The 22,122-nt window shown below is 42.6% G+C and overlaps 1 protein-coding gene across 6 annotated transcripts in view; it reads left to right on the top strand.

Annotated features, from left to right (window-relative positions):
* The window catches only part of MTUS1 (microtubule associated scaffold protein 1), a 158,909-nt gene that overhangs the window by 38,315 nt on the left and 98,472 nt on the right, over positions 1-22,122 (top strand). For all 6 annotated transcript variants that reach the window (XM_067721570.1, XM_067721569.1, XM_067721565.1 and 3 more), the window contains one exon: positions 14,776-17,024. In XM_067721570.1, coding sequence (XP_067577671.1) covers positions 14,928-17,024 — 2,097 coding nt within the window. In that variant the 5' untranslated portion in view covers positions 14,776-14,927. The remainder of the gene's footprint in view (positions 1-14,775; positions 17,025-22,122) is intronic.

The following is a 22,122-nucleotide window of genomic DNA, read 5'->3' as shown; positions in this document are numbered from 1 at the left end:
GGATCCTTATAGAGAATTCCGAGCCCCCCCCTTTCTGTTGTTTGTCTAATTCCTGGGTCACTCTGGGCTTCTGCAGCCTGTCCTGCACCCTGCAGTATGTTCTCTGAAACCTTGTTTGACCTCTCTGTGCTCTAGTAAGTCGTTTCTGCCTTCAGATATTGAGGTTTGTGATTAAAGTGTCACATAATAGTGAATTTTTGTTGTTGTTCTCATTTTCTTCTGTGACTGTGTTAGTTCCTGTTACACAACATAGTGATTCAGTTTTCCTGTACATTTCAAAATGATCACACGGTAAGTCTAGTTACCGTGCAAACACAATAAATCCTAAGGACCCAGGTCACCTATTGATGTTCTTAGATTCCGTGGAAAATCAGGGCCTCTGTGACTGCCTTAAACCTGTCAGAATTTGCCCCTGAGCTGGGATGGCATCTTTTCCTAAGTTATATGGGACAAGGTGAACATCAGTACAAACTGAGGGTTCTGCTGGCAGGGAAGAAGGGCAGGATGAATAGTGGGTAAGCACCTACTATAACTAGTAGTTACAGACACAGGAGCCCAGGAAAGTCTGGAGCGGCAGGGAGAGACCCAGTGAAGGGATGGGACTAGTGTGTGGCCTTTGGGATGGGTGGGATTGATACATTTTCCCATTTCTTCAGAGTCTAATCAAGGATGGTGGTGATACTCTGTGGACATTTAATTACCAGATTTCTGATCTTGTCCTGAAACTTGCCTTGATACTGATAGGATTTGTTTTGGCCAATAGAGTGTGCTTTCAGATTTATTGTCTTTGACAGCTATGTCAAACTTGAACTTGTGGACAAAAATTCACTACATGGGCACCCAGTGTCAACTAGTCTTAAAATGTCCCTAAAGTCGCAATTAATTAGATTTTTAATTTTTTTCACAAAGGTAAACTAATGCTAGCATGACGATCTCTTAATTTATGCTATAGGATAACTTTATCGTGATAATTTATGTGAAAATTGATAAGATTTGTGAAAACCAGGAGGCACTTTTTGGTGATATTTTCTTACGTCTGTCATTAGGTAATTTAGGAGCCCTGTGGTGCCTGCTTTTGTGAATGTTTTTATCAAGATAAATATTAACTGGTTGTACCCAGAGAGTTAAGACTATACTGTCCTTGTGATCGGTAACCTTGCTGAGTCAAGAAATAAAAATGAAATCAAAAGCAATAGATTTTTAAATGACGGTATATGGCAAATGACAGCTAGTGCCGAGTATTTGAGAATGGACTAGTTCAGGGTCAGCACAGTGCAGCCTGAAGGCCAAATCTGACCTCTCCCTGTTTCTGTGAGTTTTTTTATTGGGATGTGGCCACGCTTATTCACTTATATAATGTCTGTGGCTTCTTTTGTTCTACAGTAACTGAGTTGAATAAATGCACCAGAGAGTGTATGGACTGTAATGCCCAACACACTGTTTGGCCCTTGACAAAAGTAGTTTGCCAACCCTTGTACTAGATTAATGTCTGAAGACTTCTTGGAAGAAGCAAACGCAGTAGGATTTAAGGAAGAAAACAGAACAGGGACATGCATTATTGTAAACTATTTTTTGATGGGTATAATTTTCTTCCATCAAATGCAAGTACACAGAAATTACCTTTTTTCCTGGCCATTGTTAGATGCTATTAGCTTGGATGTCTGAATATTATCAGTGGGTGAGAAGACAGGGCAAATGGAATCAGCTACCCTATTTGTGTCCCCAACAATTTGTAGATCATATGGTTTTTTCATATTCAGCAAGTGCTGATTATAATATTTTTTTGTTTTGACAAAAGATGACTAAAACGATACAGTTCTTCGTGATTACTCCCTTCTTTCCAAGTAGTTACAGTATTATTTAAGAATGTAGGGCTTCCCTGGTGGCGCAGTGGTTAAGAGTCTGCCTGCCAATGCAGGGGACACGGGTTCGAGCCCTGGTCTGGGAAGACCCACATGCCGCAGAGCAACTAAGCCCATGAGCCACAACTACTGAGCCTGTGCGTCTGGAGCCTGTGCTCCATAACGGGAGAGGCCATGACAGTGAGAGGCCCGCGCACCGTGATGAAGAGTGGCCTCCGCTTGCCGCAACTGGAGAAAGCCCTCGCACAGAAACAAAGACCCAACACAGCCAAAAATAAATAAATACATTTATGTATAAAAAAAAAATGTAATTTACTGCCCACACCCCCCTCCCCCAAATAAAACCTGAAAAACAGTCAGGTTCAAATATAATTCTAATTTAATTCTTGCTCTCGTTGAAGTCCAGAATGGGTATTTGATTGGGTGGGCAGTAATCCTCCCAGCAGTGATTTAGGGGTGCAGGCTTCTTCCATCCTGTGGTCCCACCATCTTTAACACATTTCAGCATGTGGCTTCCTTTGTTCATCTGCACAAGCCATGTATGGAAGAGAGCATGAAGGATCACACAGGAGTTTTACAGTCCAGGCTTAGAAGTGGTCCATATAGTGTCTGCTCACATTCTGTTGACTAGAATACATGGCATTTCCCTGCAAGAGCGGTAGGGAAATACTGTCTGACTGTGTGCCAGAAAGAAAAGGGAAATGGGTTTCACGACCAGCCCTTCTCTGCCAGTTGCTGGTTATTAAAACCACTGTATGTTTTTGTTTGTTTGTTTGTTTGTTTGTTTTTTGCGGTACGCGGGCCTCTCACTGTTGTGGCCTCTCCCGTTGCGGAGCACAGGCTCCGGACGCGCAGGCTCAGCGGCCATGGCTCACGGGCCCAGCCGCTCCGCGGCATGTGGGATCTTCCCGGACCGGGGCACGAACCCGTGTCCCCTGAATCGGCAGGCGGACTCTCAACCACTGCGCCACCAGGGAAGCCCCACTTTATGTTTTGAGACCCATCAGATGTTGGTGACAGACAGAGGCCCTCACTTCTCATCTTTTCTTCCTTTGTCTTCCCTGAGAGCTGTGAATCACTCATCTTGGCTGAAATGGAATAATTTGGGTAGAGGCACTCATGGCTGATTTTAATGAAGGTCCTACCTTAACGCTTTGCGCAACTGTTTCCATTTCTCCCACTCCTGGGCAAATGGTAAGGTGGTACTTCCCAGCTGCCCTGAGGTTGAGGGTTGTCCTGTGGTCTGCTTTGGTGAAATGTGAGCGGGAGGGAGGGCAGGAGCTTTAAGAGTGAGTGGCCGCTTTGTGGTGGTTCTTTCCTAGTTCTGGTGGTTGTGGAAGTTTCTCCTGAGACGAAGCCTCAGTCAGCCTGGATCCCTGGCTGACGGTGGATATGAGCAGAGCTCCCTTCCAACACCCTGGACATTTGTGTTAAACCACAGACTGACATTCTGGGTTGTTTATTTTTATAGCAAAACTGACCCCGTCAGTTTTGGGTTATAGAGCAGGTCTTTATGCTCCATGGTCTTTACCCCTGTAGTGTTTAAGTTTTCAAGCTACCATCATATTTATAATAAAAAGGTAAATCTCTTTCCACTTTTTTTTTTTTTTTTGGCCATCCTACACTGCTTATGGGATCTTAGTCCCCGACCAGGGATTGAACCCGTGCCCCCTGCAGTGGAAGCACAGAGTTCTAACCACTGGACCGCCAGGGAATTTCCTCTTTCCATTGTTTCTAATAGTGCTAAGCACTTGAACTGTTAGCTGCTACCTGGGTAGGCTTCACCTCAAGGTAAAGATACTTTTGGATTAAAACCAAGATCTCGGGCTTCCCTGGTGGCGCAGTGGTTGAGAGTCCGCCTGCCGATGCAGGGGACACGGGTTCGTGCCCCGGTCTGGGAAGATCCCACATGCAGCGGAGCAGCTGGGCCCGTGAGCCATGGCCGCTGAGCCTGCGCGTCCGGAGCCTGTGCTCCGCAACGGGAGAGGCCACAACAGTGAGAGGCCCACGTACCGCAAAAAAAAAAAAAAAAAAAACCCAAGATCTTTACCTCAAATAATTTTTTTTTTTCTTCACTGCTACTCATCCTTGAAATGAAGCACTGTTTAAACTTTTGCTGCCTTTACAAGTAGGGAGAGAAACCTCTGGAGGGAATCTAATCTTTCTTAGAGGACTGCCTGTGCACCTGCGGTACAGGCATGGGGGAGGACAGCAAGGACAGAGACCCTGACACCATCTGGGCAACAGAGAGCACGAAATCACTCTCTTTGGATGGGTGAAGAGTCCTTAGCGTCTCCACTTCCCGTTAAAGAGAAGAGAGAAGGTATAGTTCTTCTCTATACCCATATCCTGTGGCTATGGCAAAGGGTATGTGTTGCTCATATTCAGGGCCCCATGTGCAATGCTGGCTGCATTTCCCATAATTCTGGGGGAAACAGCAGAACTATTGGGCAATACTCGCGCTCCATTACGGGTTACAATGTCATCGATAGGCTGCCTGGGAACCTAATCATTGTTTATGTGTGTGTGTTTTTCTTAATAATGGAAACTGTGTTCTGAATTCCAAACAACCAATCTGTAAAAGGACTTGAACGATGCACTGATTTTCTAGAAGGGAGTTGTACTAGTCTGTAACAAAGTGACACAAACTGGTTGGCTTAAAACAACAGACATTTATTCTCATGGTTCTGAATGCTAGAAATCCGAATTCAGGGTGTCAGCAGGGCCGTGCTTGCTCTGAAGCTTTTGCGGGAGGATGCTTCCTTGCCTCTTCCTAGCTCTGGGTAGCCCTGCTTGTTCATTCAGCATGACTGCAGTCTCTGCCTCTATTTTCACATGGCCACTCACTATGGCTGTCTTCTCCCTGGGTCTCTCTGTGTCTCCCTGTGTCTTTACATGGCGTTTCTCTTTCTCTGTGGGTTCCTTCTAAGGCCACTAGTCATGTTGAATTAAGGCCCACCCTAATGACTTTAACCTTAACTTGATTACATTTGTGAAGACCCTATTTCTGAATAAAGCCCATTCATAAGTACTGGGCGTGAGGACTTCAACATTTCTTTTTTTTTTTTTTTTTTGCGGTATGCAGGCCTCTCACTGTTGTGGCCTCTCCCGTTGCGGAGCACAGGCTCCGGACACTCAGGCTCAGTGGCCATGGCTCACGGGCCCAGCCGCTCCGTGGCATGTGGGATCTTCCCGGACCGGGGCAGGAACCCGTGTCCCCCGCATCGGCAGGCGGACTCTCAACCACTGCGCCACCAGGGAAGCCCCAACATATCTTTTAGAGACACACAGGTCATCCTGTAACAGGAGTTTAAAAATGTACCCGCTGCAGCATACTAAGTCAGTCATGCTTCCCAGAGAAGTAGAAAATATTCTCCTAAATCATATGATTTTAAAAAGTGGCCTAACTCGGGCTTGTGTGAGTCTACTTAATGTGAGTCTACTTAATGCCGTATAACTGTACAATTAAGAATGATAAATCTTACACATATTTTACCACAGTTCTAAAAAGTGGACTTCTAGAAGTCAGATTTAAGCTAGGAATTAAAGAAAAATAAAACTATGTAATATTCACTGAAGTGTCCAATAAGTAACACCCCTGTTCTTGACCTGGATTTTGGACCAATGGAGAAGTATGACAGAGTAAGATAACTGTCCTTTGAGCTATCAAATCATCCCTGTTAAAGGCTCCTGGGAGGCTGCTTTCCAGGGTGGGAGACAAAGAGGGCTCCTAACAGCCCACCCCAGAATTCGGTTTTCCTAGTCATGGCCAGGCTGCTCCTGAAGTGTGGGGTCCTGTGCTCCCTACAGGCGGACGCACTCTCAGAAGACAGTGGGCAGACGTCAGCCAAGCCTGCCCTGTCTGCTCTTCCCCATTTCCCTAGATGGATATGGTCCTGTACTTCCTCAGGGCAGGATGAAAGTAAAGGGTCAGATTGAAGCCAAGAAGCATAGACTAATGGGGCTCCCACATGAAAGGAGCCATGAGGGACGGCAAGCAGCTTCACCCCCGGCATCCCTGCTTCTGGTCTTGAACTTAGAGGTTAGCCCATGGTTAACCAGTGCCTTGCTCATACCTTCAGGGGGCTGCTCCCCAGTGAAAGCACTGTCCCTTTGAGTACTTTCCTAGCATGTCTGGGCAGGTGACAGTTTGAAGGCTCTGACGGGTGCGTTAATTATATCAACTCTGGCCACTCTGTGCCCAGGGCTTAATTTTACTTTCCTCGTTGTGATCTCAGATGATATACAGCCGTGTTGTCCCACAAAGTACAATGAGATCCAATGACAAAGTTAAGTTGCCAATAACATAGTGATGCCTAAATATAAACATAAACCTCTACCACTGTCATGTTCCCAGGGGAAAATTGTAGGACTGCAACCTTGCAAGTGAAAATCCAGATATGTTAAAGTCCAAAATCAAATTCTCTTGGCCCTTTCATACATTCACTAATTCAACAACTGTTTATTAAAAAACCACTCTGTGTACTCTTCCAAGTGTTGGCGATATTTTGGAAAATAAACCAGACCAGAGGGGGGGAAAAATCCTGCCCTTCTGGAGCTGACTTTCTGCAGACTTCGAGTGAAAAGGCCAGAATTAAGTTTCAGTAGGCATCCTTACTGGTGTCTTAGTCTGGTCCTGTCAGGCTAGAGTGATCTTGAAACCTAGGCGGAGTTCATGTTCTCTCGGCGGCCACAGTCTGGGCCGCTTCACGGGAAGAGGTGTCATTACTGCAAAATTGTGCTGATTCAGCAGCCAGTGTGTGACGAGCACACCGGCGGGCACAGAACTATCTTGTTTCCTATTTTCCTTGCTCTTCCCAAACTACCACATTTTGAAAACAGCCCAATCCCCTAACCCTGAAATAGTAATGCAGGGAATGTTATATCTGAACAGTAGTTTCTAAAACAGTTTTCCGTGTTTCCAAAGGTCATCGTGCTGCACCCGGTCTAGGACACACCTTTCCCTCTCTTACAAGCAGTCATTTTCACGTTTGTGTCATAGAGCTATTTCTACTGTCTCTTTCTCTGGATTTACTTAAATCTAAGAAGCCTGAGTCTTAGGGAAGACTTACCCCTAGTATTTAATTATCCAATCAAGTGCTAATTGGAGACACTTTGTTTTGGGGGGATGTGACTTGACACTGTGGAAAAGCCATGTGGATTCCAGCTCACCGCATCCACTTTCCGCCCCCCCGTCGTCTTTGAATACAGAGTGGAATTCGGGATAATTTGTATCACCTACCAGATCTGTTGTTAACAGTTGAAAGCTGGAAACATTCTAGGAACACAGGAACACACAGGAACCTCCTGCTTTGCCATTCTAGAGCCGTGAATGTGCTCCGTGGACCACCAGTGTCTGAAAGGGCCTGTCGCGACTCTCTTCCCTGCGGTTGTAGTTGAGCCTCACCCGAGCTGCTGGTCGGCCCGCTGCTGCCTTGCTGTGCCCTCCGAAGCCTCTGCTTTCTGCACACGCCCGCCAGGGGCGGTTCAAGGTGCAGCTGTGCGCCTTGCACAGGAAGGCGGCCTGCTAACAGCCTGCCCTGGTGCCAAGACTCAAGTGGCTTTGCTGCAGATGTGCGTCCCAGGCCTCGTTTTCCTCAGGCTGCAGACCTGGGCAGACCCCTTCCGTGGAGACAGCCACTCACCCAAGGACGGTGCTGCTGTGCGCTGGAGTTTCTCACTCAGCTCAAAAGAATGTATGGTCTTAGGCTTAACGCCTCTCCCCCAGTCTGTGTTATTTTAAAACCAACATCCCAGCTGAAAAAGTGAGCTGGATTACGGGATACAGGCTGCGAGCCACCAGTGCGAACCTCTGGCCGATGCCTTGAACCTAAGCACGTCCACCTTGGCCACGGTAGAAGCCCCAGTTACCCCACGTGTGTTTTGTTCCTGCACACTTTACCCCTTGTTTGTTTCTCATGGTCTGTTGCCTAGTGTAACATATTTACAGCTTTGAGGGGGCCCAGTAAATACTAACCTTGTTCCGGCGACTGCTCTTCACAGTGGCAGAGCTGGCGGTTACAGTGTGCACGTCCTCCTGCAGTGGTGGGTGCAGAGCCGCAGCCCAAAGCCCCACGAGCTTCCTTGGGTTGCCGCAGCAATGGTAGCTCTTCCTGGGGAATTCTGTGGTCCCCCCCACCCTCCGATTCAGCAACTGAAGGTAAATGTCTGGCCCTCAGGGGCCTGGCCTCCTGGACTTTGTTCCAGAGTGTGGCCGACACGTGGTCAGGATGGGCTGTTGATTCTTGGGTATTATTCTTGCCTTCCTCCCCTCTCTGGTTAGGAACCATTTGAGAAATAAGAAACAGAGTAAGGTGGATAGATGATTATAGATGAATTATAATTACAGATGATAATTATAGAATTTCATCTGTAATTATAGATCAGTTACAGATGAAAGTGAGTTTGAGGAACAGAACTGCGTTTGAGAGACACTTCCCCACGGGTCACTATGGTGCAGATAACAGGGCAGGCCTCTCCCACCCTCCCTGTCCCCTTTCCACTGTAGGGACAGGGCCTGTTCCTGGTAGGGGTGGGGAACAGAAGAGAGCTTGTGTTCTCTGTGGGCAGCGGGGCTGGGACTAGGGTGAAGAGAGTGAGGCTAGCAAAACCTTAGTGCTTTAAATGTTGTTTACCTCGATCACTGTTTTTTTTTTTTTTTTTTTTTTTTTTTGCGGTACGTGGGCCTCTCACTGCTGTGGCCTCTCCCGTAGCGGAGCACAGGCTCTGGACGCGCAGGCTCAGTGTCCATGGCTTATGGGCCCAGCCGCTCTGCGGCAAGTGGGATCCTCCCGGACCAGGGCACGAACCCGTGTCCCCTGCATCGGCAGGCGGACTCTCAACCACGGCGCCACCAGGGAAGCCCCGATCACTATTTTTAAAAATCAGAATTCATGTAAAAAAAATCCACGATGAATAGAATCTCAAAAATTTAAAGGAGAGACAGGGTCAGTATTACTGACTTTTCCCTTGCCTCAGGCTCCGGGGGGACTCTTACTGAGACTGTCTTATATTTAGTGCCCAAGGCAAATGGTACCCTCACCTTATCCTAGTCCTTGCCCAGCTAGTTCTTCCTGAATTTACAGAATCCATTTAAGTCACTTTCTTGCTTCTGGTTGGAGTGAGTAAAAGGACAGAAAAAAGGCAGGAATGTTACACTCACTGAACTCCCTCCACATGGAAGGAATAAACTCAAGTAGGATTTAGAAGCAACATCTTCCATGACTATAAAAATTTTCAGTTATTTTCCATAGAGGGAGTATTAGCTATCTGAGAGGGAAGTGCAAAAGCATAAATTAAGGGTTCAAAAGTAAGGGACGTCTGTTTCCAGTTAGAGAACATATTATAAAGTTGGATGTGAGGGTAACTAGCTCTGACAGTACAGTTATTGTGTTGATCTAGTTGGCTAGGTGGGCAATCTTTTCTCAGAGTTCTCTGCTACATCCTTGCTACTCCAGGGATGGTCCATGGACCAAAAGCTTCAGCATCACCAGGGAGCTGGATAGAAATGCAGAATCTCAGCCCCCACCCGTGACCTACTGACTCAATCTGCATTTTTTCAGAAGCAGCCAGTTGATTTGTACTTGTTTTGTAAATGATTTAAAGTTCAACTTTGTTGTGGAATGTCCATAGCCTTCATTTATAAATTCATTAAACCAACTCTAGATTTCCCCCTACTTAAATGGCTTCACTGGAAATCATTATGCTCTTAGGAAACCAGTGACTAGGTATGCTTGTACCAGTACTTTGTTCCTAGGTGTAAGACGTACTTTACTAAGCTCAGTGCTTGAGGAAGTTGAGTTTGTCAAAAGGTAGGTTGCAGGAGCTAATTTAGGACTTTAACCCTGAATTGTGAAAAAAGTAATATGATGAGGCTTAAGGGGTAAAATTATTAGCCACCTTGAATGGTTTTAACAGGAGGTAGAACTTTATGAATATACTAGTAACACATGCCGGTGACTTTTTGTTCAACTGCTTTGTTTTTGACTTTAGAATAAAATTTGTGGTTTAGGTATTGTGCATGTGTCTTTTTGTTTTACAGTACATTGAAGATTAGGTAATATTTTGGGTTTTAAAGCCTCGAGAGCTGAACTACGGTTGTGATTAGTGAGTTCTTAAAAACTTAAGACGACTGACATGATTCTGTGATTTAAAGCTGTAAGTTATAATTGTATTATACAACTGGTATGCCATATATTGACACAAATAAGGAGTAAAATTAAAGTTGTTTATGGCTTCAGAGAAATGTGACTTGAAACAAATTCTTTTATTTCATAATTAGCATATGGGATAGCAAGTTTAGCTGTGTTAAGTTCAAATTACTGTGTTAGACATTGCGTGTAATAGGAAGATGTAGAAAATACCTACTGATGGTGTAAGCCTCTACTGGGTTTATAGTTCAGTTGACAAATAAGGCACATAACTATTGTATAATCTAACAGTAAGCTGCCATTAGCAACTAATTTGGTCCAGCCATGGAGTTTATTTCTTAGAAGTGGTTTCCTCATTTGTAAAATGAGGAAATTTGAATTGGATCTCTAAAATGTCTTTCAGTATTAATGACAATGTTAATGTATTCAATTATATGATAATGGATTTTTATCTGTGGGGAACAATCATTTTTCTTAAGCTAAGATTTAGAAACTAACCTTATTTTTTCCCAAAGGTGTTGAAATAGCTCAAATCTTGCACTAGTAGTGCTTTGCATTGACCATTTCTTTTAGTACATATCTATCAGTTTTTAACCTTACACATCATTATAGAAATACATATTCTGCTAATCTTTTTATTCAAGAGGAGCTACCCTCTCAGATTCCCACATCTTAATAAGTAGGGAAATTGTTCTCTCTCGTACAAATTGTTCTCTGAAAAAGATCTCTTTATTTTCCCAAATGGCTCTCTTAAAAAGGAAATTTAATCATTCTACTTTGTTCTGATAGATAATGCTACTGAACGACAACTTGAGAAATTAACCCTTTGGGTGAGAATGATTTAGTCCAACCTTTTCTCTTTTTCTCTTTTTAAAACAGCTTTGATTTTGCTTTAGTAAAAAACGTTCCCAAGATAGTAACTTTGAAGGCTTTACAAATTACATTGTAATCATAGAAATATAAAGACATTGCGTCATGGGTCAGGTGAGATTCAGTCAAAGAATATGAGTCCAGCAAGTGGTAGAAATTTAGGTACTATTCTTATATCAGGAAAGGAGTGAGATTGGCCATAAGACAACAAGGCTAACTTTTAATTTGTTTGACAAAATTCCTGAGGGAAGCCTGGTCATCCCTTTCCTGCCCATGGCTTTGTCTGTAGTGATGAGATGGAGACTTGAAGCTATTTTTTTTTCCTTAGTGAATGTTGAGGTTGATCTTCCAACTAATCCTGGAACTGATAAGCTTAACTTCAGAATTTGTTTGGTGCCCAAATCTCTGTACCTCTAATTCTTTACTCTTATCTACAAAAGTAGAAAAGACTTCAGTAAATGTATTTCATACCAAGATTCTCCTGAAGTATTTCTTCAGAATACATTTTGTTTTTGTGGGGTTTTTTTTGTTGTTGTTGTTAGCTTTGCTCACCGAGTTTGGGATTTTTTTTTTTCTTGGATGTGTGAATTTAAAAGAATTATAAACACAAGGGTGCTAAGCAGTCGTATGAAGGCTAATGGCTTCTTTACTTTCCTATTACTCTTTGTAATCTACTGAATTATTTAAAAAAATTTTTTAAATTTATTTTTATTTATTTGGCTGCATCGGGTCTTAGTTGTGGCACACGGGCTCTTTGGTTGTGGTGCGCGGGCTTAGTTTGCCCCGTGGCATGTGGGATCTTAGTTCCCGGACCAGGGGTCGAACCTGCATCCCCTGCATTGGAAGGCGGATTCTTAACTGGACCACCGGGGAAGTCCCAATCTACTCACTTATAAATCTAAAACATTTAACCTTAACTTTAGTGGAATTTCACAGTTGTTAGAAATGTTTTTCTATTACAGTAGCTTGGGAAAGTTCTTGGGAGACAACGCTGAACAAAATGCACAAGCTTTTAAAGAAAACTCAGGTTATATACGTTTATTAATACATACATTGTTAATAATCCTGCCTTTTTATTCTATTAATGATTTGACAAACTATTTTAAGGGCCTTCAAAAATCATCATTTGACTCAGTAATGCTTTTATTTCCAGGAAGTTTTTCCAAAGGCAACAATCAGAGGTAGTCAAAGATTGCAAAGATATTTAGTGCAGTGCTGTTTATAAATAAATAATATTTAATAATAAATAAATCTAGAAACAACCTAAACATAGAAGGACATGGAACTGGTGGTGTAAATTATCCTATTATACATTTATTTAAAAAATAACTTGAGGTGCTTTGACATACGAACCATTTTCTTGGCTTTTTTCAGTTTTTTTAAAATCATATTTTGTATACTCTGAAAGGGGGAGCTCAGGAAGTAAAGCTCCATCAGTTGAATTTAATGCCTCTCTTTATCCAGGCAGATAACGTCTGTGATTTCTGTTAAATGCTTCTGTTTGCAGTGCTCCTATCTGTTTATCCCAGGATCTCGTAAATGAGTATTGGCCTTATGGAAACATAAAGGTGCAGCATATTCCATGCTTTGTGAAATTATGCGCCCCCCACGTAACTCCAAAAAATGAATAAATCGACTTCCTGATTTAAACATTTAGCTCTAACCTGTTTTATACCCGAGGATTAAAAATATAATTTGTGTTTCATAAAAACTTTTATTAAGGTGCTAGCCAAAATCTGTTATTTCAGTGATTTCTTTATTACCTAAAGAGCTATGGTGGGGAAAAAGAGACTACTTTAAATTTTCTACCAGCATACAAATCCTATAGCACTTATTTTGGGATCAGAATCTCTTGTATGCATGTGCCTGCGTGCTGCTGACATAAACATTGCAGCCTTTCTTCTTGCCCCTGGTAAAAGCTGGTTTCAGGATGCATGGCTGGAAATCAGGAGCACTGTTAGCAAAGATACTGATCCTTTCAGTTCTTCTATCGTTCCTATTCTCCTCATTGTATTTAGGTCACTGAAGTATGTTTGAATACAGAGAAAAGATTGCAAAATAGAAAAATGAGATCTACTCTTAATTTACAAACTTCTAGGTTACAGAATGTCATTTTTTTCCTCATGGATATTTTATTTCTACAGAACAGAACCATGATACCTGGTTGGCATTAAATACCAAGATTAGAAAGTCAGTTCAAGCGAATGTATATCTATATGAGGTATTTGCAGTCCTAGCTTGAATATGTGGGCCTTTCTTAAGCACTTCAGTATAATCAAAAGAGTAATAAAATTTTAGTTTTTTGCAAAAATCCTTGGATTTGAAAGCTTTCGTGGGTTTTTTTTTTTTTAATATTGACAAATGTCGTGAATTTTTAAATTTATTTATTTTTGCTCTGTTGGGTCTTCGTTTCTGTGCGAGGGCTTTCTCCAGTTGCGGCAAGCGGGGGCCACTCTTCATAGCGGTGCACGGGTCTTTCACTATCGCGGCCTCTCTTGTTACGGAGCACAGGCTCCAGACGCGCAGGCTCAGCAGTTGTGGCTCACGGGCCCAGTTGCTCCGCGGCATGTGGGATCCTCCCAGACCAGGGCTCGAACCCGTGTCCTCTGCATTGGCAGGCAGATTCTCAACGACTGCGCCACCAGGGAAGCCCCTCATGGGTTGTTTTTAATGATTTTTTAAAAGTGTACAATTCAATAGTTTTAGTATATTTACAGCTCTGTGCAACCATCACCATAATCATAACCCTTAGAGCATTTTTATTACCCTCAAAATAAACACATTCCAATCAGCAGTCACTCCTCATTCCCTTCCCTCGCGCCCCTTCTCAGCCCTAGAGAACCACCCATCTGCTTTCTATAGATTTGCCTATTCTGGACATTTCATGTAAATAGTATCCCATAATATGTAGTCTTTTGTGACTGGCTTCTTTTACTTATATATTCTTTTACTTTTGCTTATAATATTCTTTTATTTATATTTTAAGTCATAACGTTGTATCCATGTTGTAGCATGCATCAATACTCCATTCGTTTCTCTTGCTGAAAAATATATTCCGTTGTATGGGTACACAACATTTTGTTATCTGTTTACCAGTTAGTGGACATTTGGGTTGCTTCCACTTTGCGGCTGTTATGAATAATGCTTCTATTACAAAGCATGTACATCTTTTTTTCTTGGTGGCCCGTAGGGCGGACCAAACCATGTACATTGGTGTACAAATTTTTGGATGTATTCCTTTCATTTTAGTAGATACCTAAGTGGAGAATTGCTGTGTCGTACAGGAACTCTGTTCAACATTTTTAGGTACTTTCAATAGAATACCACTTTAACTCTGAAGAATCAACAGCTTTTCTTTTTTTCAACTTTGAAATGGAATGTGTTTGAGAAAGGCAGTGAAAATGGGGAAGAGAAACGCTAGGGCCCTAAATCTTCATTGATCTTTAGCTTATGTGCTGTGCCTGCTTAATCTGTCTGGAAATCATTCTTCATGGAAACAATAGGGGACTTTTCTGAAAATGAAAAGGGCATTATTTCTAATTATGTTGGGACAACAGGCATAAATTGGGACCGTCCTAGGTAAATTAGGACCAGTAGTCACTCTGTCAACCAAAAAGAAGGAAAGGCTATTGTCAGATTTAGCCTCCTTCTCTATTATGGTGAGTGAGGGCAGAGGCATCTCAGATGGGAGGGGGCAGTTTTAGCAGCCCATTCTGCCTCCTCAAATGAAAAAGTATGTTTGAAAAGAGGGTGATTCTTTAGCTAATATCTTAATCACCCCTGTCCATAGTTGTAGGTTCTTTAAATGTAAAAAGAAAGCAATTGAAATTAATCAAGTGATGACTTGTTAATTTTGTAATATTTACTTGAGTGAAACATTTTATTTCTTCCAGGGAACAACAAATCATTTCAAGTTCAAGACAGCTTAGAGTAAGAAACTTTCAACTGTGCTGAAAAACTTAGATGGACACATTTTCCTTCCCTCTCATTTAAAAGGTTTTAAAGAAGAAATAAAATGGCAGAGGTTTAAAGTTAATATTTCAGGATGAATGATGATAATTCAAATGACAAGACAGAAGATGAACTGCAGTCCTTATTTATCAGTGATAAAAATGGAAACACATATGCATACAACCAAAAATCACCATGTACCCAAAACTCTTCAACCAATAATGTGAGTTGGAATTCTGCCAACCCAGATGACATGGTGGTTGATTATGAAACCAACTCTGCTGTGGCCTTTGGTGAAAATATTTCTTTAAACCCTCAGTGTGTTGAAGTACTTGAACACCAAAAGTCTTCAAGTGATTTTGTTAGTAAGGAGATGTTAGATATGCACAAGGATTCCACATGTCTGTCTTTTGCACATGTTGTAAATACAGAGGAACCCAAAGATTTGCGTAACAGTTGTCATTCCCTAGAATCATTTCAGGACCAGAGCGTTGAGACATCTCTGCCTTTCGTGTGGAATCCTAACGATGATGATTTGAACTGTACAGGAAGCCCTACTGCCTTGGCGTTAAACCAGACATTTGACATGAAAGTGGATAATGTTAACTGTACCTTCATAACACATGACACCACTGGAAAGAGTCAGTCTTTGCCTACCACTGCAAGCCTGCAGCCAACCAGCATGAGAAGTAGAAATACATCTTCATCCTGTTGCGTTCCTCCATCTTCCCATTCTGATAAGATATATGTGAGAGAAATGAGTTACGATAGAGACAGCTTCGAAAACCCTCAAGCTACAGCATCACAGGCCCAAGACACAACTTACACAGCATTTTCTGACATGGTGATGCAAACTGATGTGGTTCTTCCAGATACTGAAAATCACTGTCACTGTTCTTCGGGAAGGGTCACCAGTGAGTACCCAGATGGGGCACAGCAAAGACTAGGCGGAGAAAAGGAGATACAAGCTCTAACACCAGTTTCTGATGGCATGGATGTTCCCAGTGGGTCTGTATTACAAGAGTTCTTTTGTTCATCTAAAGATGAACCAAATAGTGAGAGACATTCACAGAGCTCATATGGGCAAAAGGAAATGGGCCAAAATGTAAGAGAAACAGTGTCCAATTGTCTTATAGATGATGAATGCCCTTTACTGGTGCCAGCTTTTGATAAAAGCAAAACCCAAGTGCTGGACCCAGAACATCAAGTCACTGTGGCTAAAGACACACCAGTTGCCTCTAATGAAAAGGATTTGGGAACCCGGAATCATACCATAGAATTGATACCGAATAGCCCGCCGGGACAAAAGGTGGCTTCATCATTTGAACTGACTTGGGATGCAGATGATATGGTCATTAGTACAAATAACATAGTTTGCATGTCCACGCCAGTCCTAGAACCCACAAACGCAACCTTTTCTCTCTCACCTATTGAAGCGACGGAGAAATGGAGTAAAGTGCAGAAGAGTAATCGAGAGCTTAGACGTTTACCAAACTTGAAGGGGGCACCGATGAACATGTCGAAACCTAATCTAGGAAAATCAACCACCAAAACGAATAGCCCCCTAGGCAGCAAAGTTAGAAAAACTGAAATTATAAGTTACCCAAGACCAAACTTCAAGAATGTCAAAGCAAAAGTTGTATCCAGACCAGTGCTACCGTCCAAGGACCCTACTCTATCAAAGGCTGCACCCCGACCTCAGTTAACTGGGGCCTCATCACCCTCATCAGTGTCTTCCTCAAGACCGTCGACAGCTTTGAGAAAAACACCAACGTCTGACTTGAATGCGGACACAAAAGCAGAAATCCTAAATAACAAGACACATAAGCAGCAATTTAACAAACTCATTACGAGCCAGGCTGTGCATGTTACAACTCATTCTAAAAATGCTTCACACAAAGTTGTAAGAACAACACCTGCCGTGAAATCGAATCAGGAAGATGTTGACAAAGCGAGTTCTTCCAATTCAGCATGTGAGACTGGGTCCGTGGCTGCCGTTTTTCAGAAGATCAAAGGTGAACTCCCTATTAAAATGGAAAGCACAGAATGTTTGCAAATGTCCTATACTTCCAACATCGATAGGATTAGCCCTGAAAACAAGGGTGAAAAAGAAAATGGGACACCGATGGCAAAACAAGAGCTAAAAAAGGAAATTATGAATGAGACCTTTGACTATGGGTCTCTGTTTTTGGTAAGTGAAATTTTTGCCCGCTTCAGGAAATGGTGGTGGAAACGGAGAGATGTATTAGCAATTGCTTATCCACTAATAGTCAATAATATTGCTGAGCTAGGTGTGCAGATTTGCTTTCAGGTATTGCTATGTTATTCAGTAATTCTGTGTCTTGTCAGTACATTTTAGAATGTTAATTGGTTACCTGCATATCGAAAAAAAAAAACCCAAAAAACCTCAAGTCCAGTATTTTGTATTGAGTATCAACATCCCTTTTAATAGTCAGCTGAAAGAACAGGTTACTTTAATATTTTAGTGTAATTAGTTATTTGAAGTTAAATATCTGATTATATTTTATATTTATGAAAAAATAAATGTTTTGTTTATGAACTTACAAATGTATTGGGCCACATTTGAGAAATGGCTAGGCAGTGCTGGTAAACAGTATCAACATAAAAATAATTCCTGGTCTCCTGTTGAGGAAGCTGCCCCAGGTAGTGGAGCCCTGTCCTGTGAACAGGAGGATTCTGGATTCTGCCTCTGATTAGCTAAGGTGACTCTGGGCAAGAAACCTTTTGAGATGCAGTGGTGAAAGGATTGGCTAGTAGATGTCTGAGGTCTCTTGCAGTCCTAATGTATTGATTCCTGGTACTAAAATAAAACCTATTTTATTCATGTATAGTGAAAAGGTAGTATGTTTTATACAGTACCTGGCAGATGTTTGGGGGTTCCATTTAAACAAGAATTCACATGTAGTTCAAAGATTTTTTTTTTTTCCAGCATGGATATAGTTTTGACTCTAGCATGAAGAAACTAGCTTTCTGAGTGTTGGAAGCATTTGGGAGGCTGCTCTGGGCTTTGTGTGTTCATCCTCAGTGCTGTTTCGGCAGTGGGGACTTGCATGCATCTCCAGCCCCACATAGGCTTTTCCTGGACGTCTGTCCTCTGGGCCAGGAGTGGAGGTCGGTGCCAGGGTAGGAAGGCAGATGGGAGTTATCTGTGTGGAGGGCTCATGTCTGAGAGGAACGACACGTGTAGTTTGGTGAAGTGTTAAAGGGCTGTTTTAAGTGTCTTGAGGGTGCATAGGGAATTGTTAGGTCCTTTTAGGAAGATATTCTTGAGCTAGTTCAGTTTAGAGATGCTTTGGCGTTTATAGTAAATCTTCCTTTTAGGAAGAATGGCCCACCGCAGTGATGTCTAAGCTACTGAGACTGTTCATTATTTCAAAACTCAGATTTTTTTTTCTTTTTTTTAAAATTGAGTATATAAATGGTCTTTCACTGTAACTTTTATTCTGCTCCCTGCTTTTCTTCTCTTTATGCTATACCACTGAGAGCTCTTTAATTAATTAATTTATTTTTGACTGTGTTGGGTCTTCATTTCTGTGTGAGGGCTTTCTCTAGTTGCGGCAAGTGGGGGCCGCTCTTCATCGCGGTGCGCAGGCCTCTCACTATCGCGGCCTCTCTTGTTGCAGAGCACAGGCTCCAGACGCGCAGGCTCAGTAGTTGTGGCTCATGGGCCTAGTTGCTCCGCGGCATGTGGGATCCTCCCAGACCAGGGTCTGAACCCGCGTCCCCTGCATTGGCAGGCAGACTCCCAACTACTGCGCCACCAGGGAAGCCCCAAAACTCAGATTTTTATTTTTAAGTCCTTTGGAAGTCAGACTTAGGAAACTCATTTTATACAATTTTTCATTAGATACTTTGTTAAATTAAATGACAACCTCTGGTAATTCTAAGCAACATTCTTAGTTTGGTGTTTATAGATACATATACATGAAAACAATACATTTATTCCTCCTTGATTTATGGGAGACTTTTATTATGCACTGATCTCCAACTCCCAGAAAACCTAGCATAAAGTTTCTTTAAATAACATTTGCCTTGCATATCAATTGGTTGTGTAATTTTGAAATTAAAACTTTTTCTGATATGTGCATTGAGAATAAGTCTTAGCTTTCTATTTCCCATGTGCGGAATGAAAGCCTGTCTTTCAGGCTTATGGTGTGATGCTGAAGTGAGGTGATAGAATCATCACATTGAAGTGGATCCCAGTACTGGAGAAAGAAGCACTTTGCATCTTAGGAACCTTGCAGTTAGGATTTCCATATTTTCAGTACTGACACTTTTACTTGTTGATGAGTATTAAAAACTCATTTTTCCCCATGATAATGTTTCATGTGCAATTCCCTCTAATATCACTATTCACCTCTTGACACATTTCCGTGTATCATGGGGAAGGGGCCCAGCAAACCGTCACTGGCCACAGGCATTGTATTTATTGTAGCGAGTTGAATGAGTGAGCCTTTGCGTCGTGTTGTAGGCAAATCCCTATGTTTCTTAGTCATGTCAGCAGCACCCGGAGGCTCTGAATCTGCCCTGGTTCTGTGATGAGACAGTGCTGGAGAAATGTGCATTTTCAACGTGCTCTGTTGGTCTTGAGACAAATTAGGCCTTGAGTTCACTGAATCCTTAGGTTGCCTGCAACCTCCCAGCTGTTTGGTCAGGGTTTACCTGAAACTTCAGAAAGCTTCTGTTGGAAAAGGAATTTGACTTTAATTTGATGCAGGTTGAGTATAGCTCCCCGTTATAGAGGTTATATATTGGTGATAGTATGTTAGATAAAAGGGGTGGTGAATTATCTAAATGGAAAGAAATGGGTATTTTTTTCGATGACTGCTCTGGGCCAAACCCTTTGCTCAGGTGCTTTATGTATATTATATCATTTAATTTTCTCAGAAATGTTCAGGTGCTTTATACACTGTCATTTACTCTTGCCAGTAACAAGAGGAAATTTGTTAGCTACAGTTTAAAGCCTCCTAAGTGGTTACTTAACCCACACACATAGCTGGTAAGTTGTAAAATTGAGATTCAAACTCAGGTCCCCTGACTTGAATCCTGGCCCTTTCTGCTCCACACACTGCAGGCTTTCAAAATTCTATGGAATGTTGGTTCTGAAAGGCAGAACAAATCTGATTTGTTAAAGATTCACTTTGTAAGTTGGTTAAAAGTTTGGTTTACTTTTTAAAAGGTTTTTCTGGGGCATTACCTTAGCCAGTTTTATGGTAGAGGGAGAAGATCTTTGTGTCCATCGCCTGCTTTTTTTGGCCAATTTTATGTTGCTTTCCAGTGTTCTCTTAGGATATGGCCCTATTTAATTTAGTTTTCAATCCACCTAGTGTATGTCATCAACATGGGGCTTTACGTATCTCTAAGGGAAATTATCCACTTATGACTTTTTAATAAATTTACTTATTTATTTTTGGCTACATTGGGTCTTTGTTGCTGCACGTGGGCTTTTCTCTAGTTGTGGAGAGCCAGGGCTAATCTTCGTTGCGGTGCACGGGCTTCTCCTTGCGGTGGCTTCTCTTGTTGTAGAGCACGGGCTCTAGGCATGCGGGCCTCAGTAGTTGTGGCTTGTGGGCTCAGTAGTTGTGGCTGGTGGGCTCTAGAGCACAGGCTCAGTAGTTGTGGTACATGGGCTTAGTTGCTCCGCGGCATGTGGAGTCTTCCCGGACCAGGGCTCGAACCCGTGTCCCCTGCATTGGCAGGCGGATTCTTAACCACTGCGCCACCAGAGAAGTCCTGCACTTATGACTTATTAAGCAAAGAAAGAATGGTCCTGGTGGGGAATAGTCAACGTACAGGTTAGGAGCATCGATTTTGGAGTTTGATGTGGTTTCACATTGTAGCTCCGTCCATTCATTGGCAAAATAACCTCAGGCAAGTTACTTAGTCTCTGTGAGGCTCAATTTTTCTTTAATGGGAGAATACAAATTATAGCTTATGGTGTTGAACTTTGTTCTTTGAGCACATCTCAGGCTCTCATTTCCTACACGTAGAATGAGAACCTTTATTGGGTGACTACTTTGTGCTCTATATGACAGTGATGGTTGGGATTTAGAGAAGGAAAGACACAGCCCCTGGCCAAACCTAGTGCCTAGTACAGTGGGTAGTATTAGAAGGTAAACAAAAAGGGACTGTTAGGTCCTCAGTTGGGAGTGTGTATAGACTCCCTATCCTGCTCATGGCAGAGTAGGGTGGTGGCGATGGGGAGAGTTGTCAAGGAAGGGAAGGCTTCTAGGGGAGAGAGCATGTTAGTCACTAGCTGAAGCTTAAAGATCAAGGATGAATGCAAGGGTATTTTGGGTGGAAGGAATAACATGTACAAAGATGAAGAAACATTCTCATTTAGGGGACGCAGGGTAGTGAGTATCATGGGAGCTGGGGGTGCAGAACCATGAACAGTAAGGAGCAAGCTGAAGAGGGTGGCAGGGCGGCCACATCCAAAAGGCGTTATTTGGAAGAGTCGACTTTATCTGGGAGATGGAGGGAAGCCTCCTTGGACTTGAGAGAGATTGCCTTAGCAGCGGACTGGGAGGTGAATTGGATATGGTTCCGGGCATCCCAGAAATGATGCAACCTGTACTAAGGCTGATGGAGAAGGGTGAGAATGACATCCAGAGGGGCTTAGGAGGTAAGAAAGGAAGCCCCTAGAAATAGCTTTCATTGTGTAAGTTGGGTGCCTGGGCACATGGTGGTGAATATGAGAAGAGCTAAGTTTTGAGATGGACGGGTAAAATTAATCTGAGTTTTAGAAACTGCTTCATGTTCTTCTGCTGTGAAATGCAGTATGATGAAAGTATCAACCTTGTAGGGTTATTAGGATTAAATGAATTGATATGTGCATTTCGCACTTATTTTTCATTCTGTAAGGTCTGTAGGTTGATCAGTAAAAATAACAATAATATTATTGTCAACATTGTTAGGTCGAGGTGCCTGATGGATGCTAAGTGAAGCAGAGGAAGAAAGAAACTGAATATGTGGGGAACTCGGGAGAGAGTGTTGGCTTGGACATGAGGACTTGGGATAAAGCGGTGTTTAGGTGGCAGTGGAAAGAGTGGACAAGATCATGTGGGGAGAGTATATGGTGAGAAAGGGCCAAGTTGAGGACCCTTGTGATGACCAGCATTTGAAGGTATAGAAGAGCAGGACCCAGAAATGGAATAACCAGACAGATAGAAGGGAAACCAGGAGAGAGCTCTGTGAGAGAAACCAAAGAAAGATGATGCAATCATCGGCGTTGGAGACCATGTAGAGGGCCTCTACGGAAAGGGCTG

Source organism: Pseudorca crassidens, chromosome 21 (assembly GCF_039906515.1).
Source record: "Pseudorca crassidens isolate mPseCra1 chromosome 21, mPseCra1.hap1, whole genome shotgun sequence".
In the NCBI taxonomy this organism is placed as follows: domain Eukaryota; kingdom Metazoa; phylum Chordata; class Mammalia; order Artiodactyla; family Delphinidae; genus Pseudorca; species Pseudorca crassidens.
This window is presented reverse-complemented; position numbering and strand designations above follow the sequence as displayed.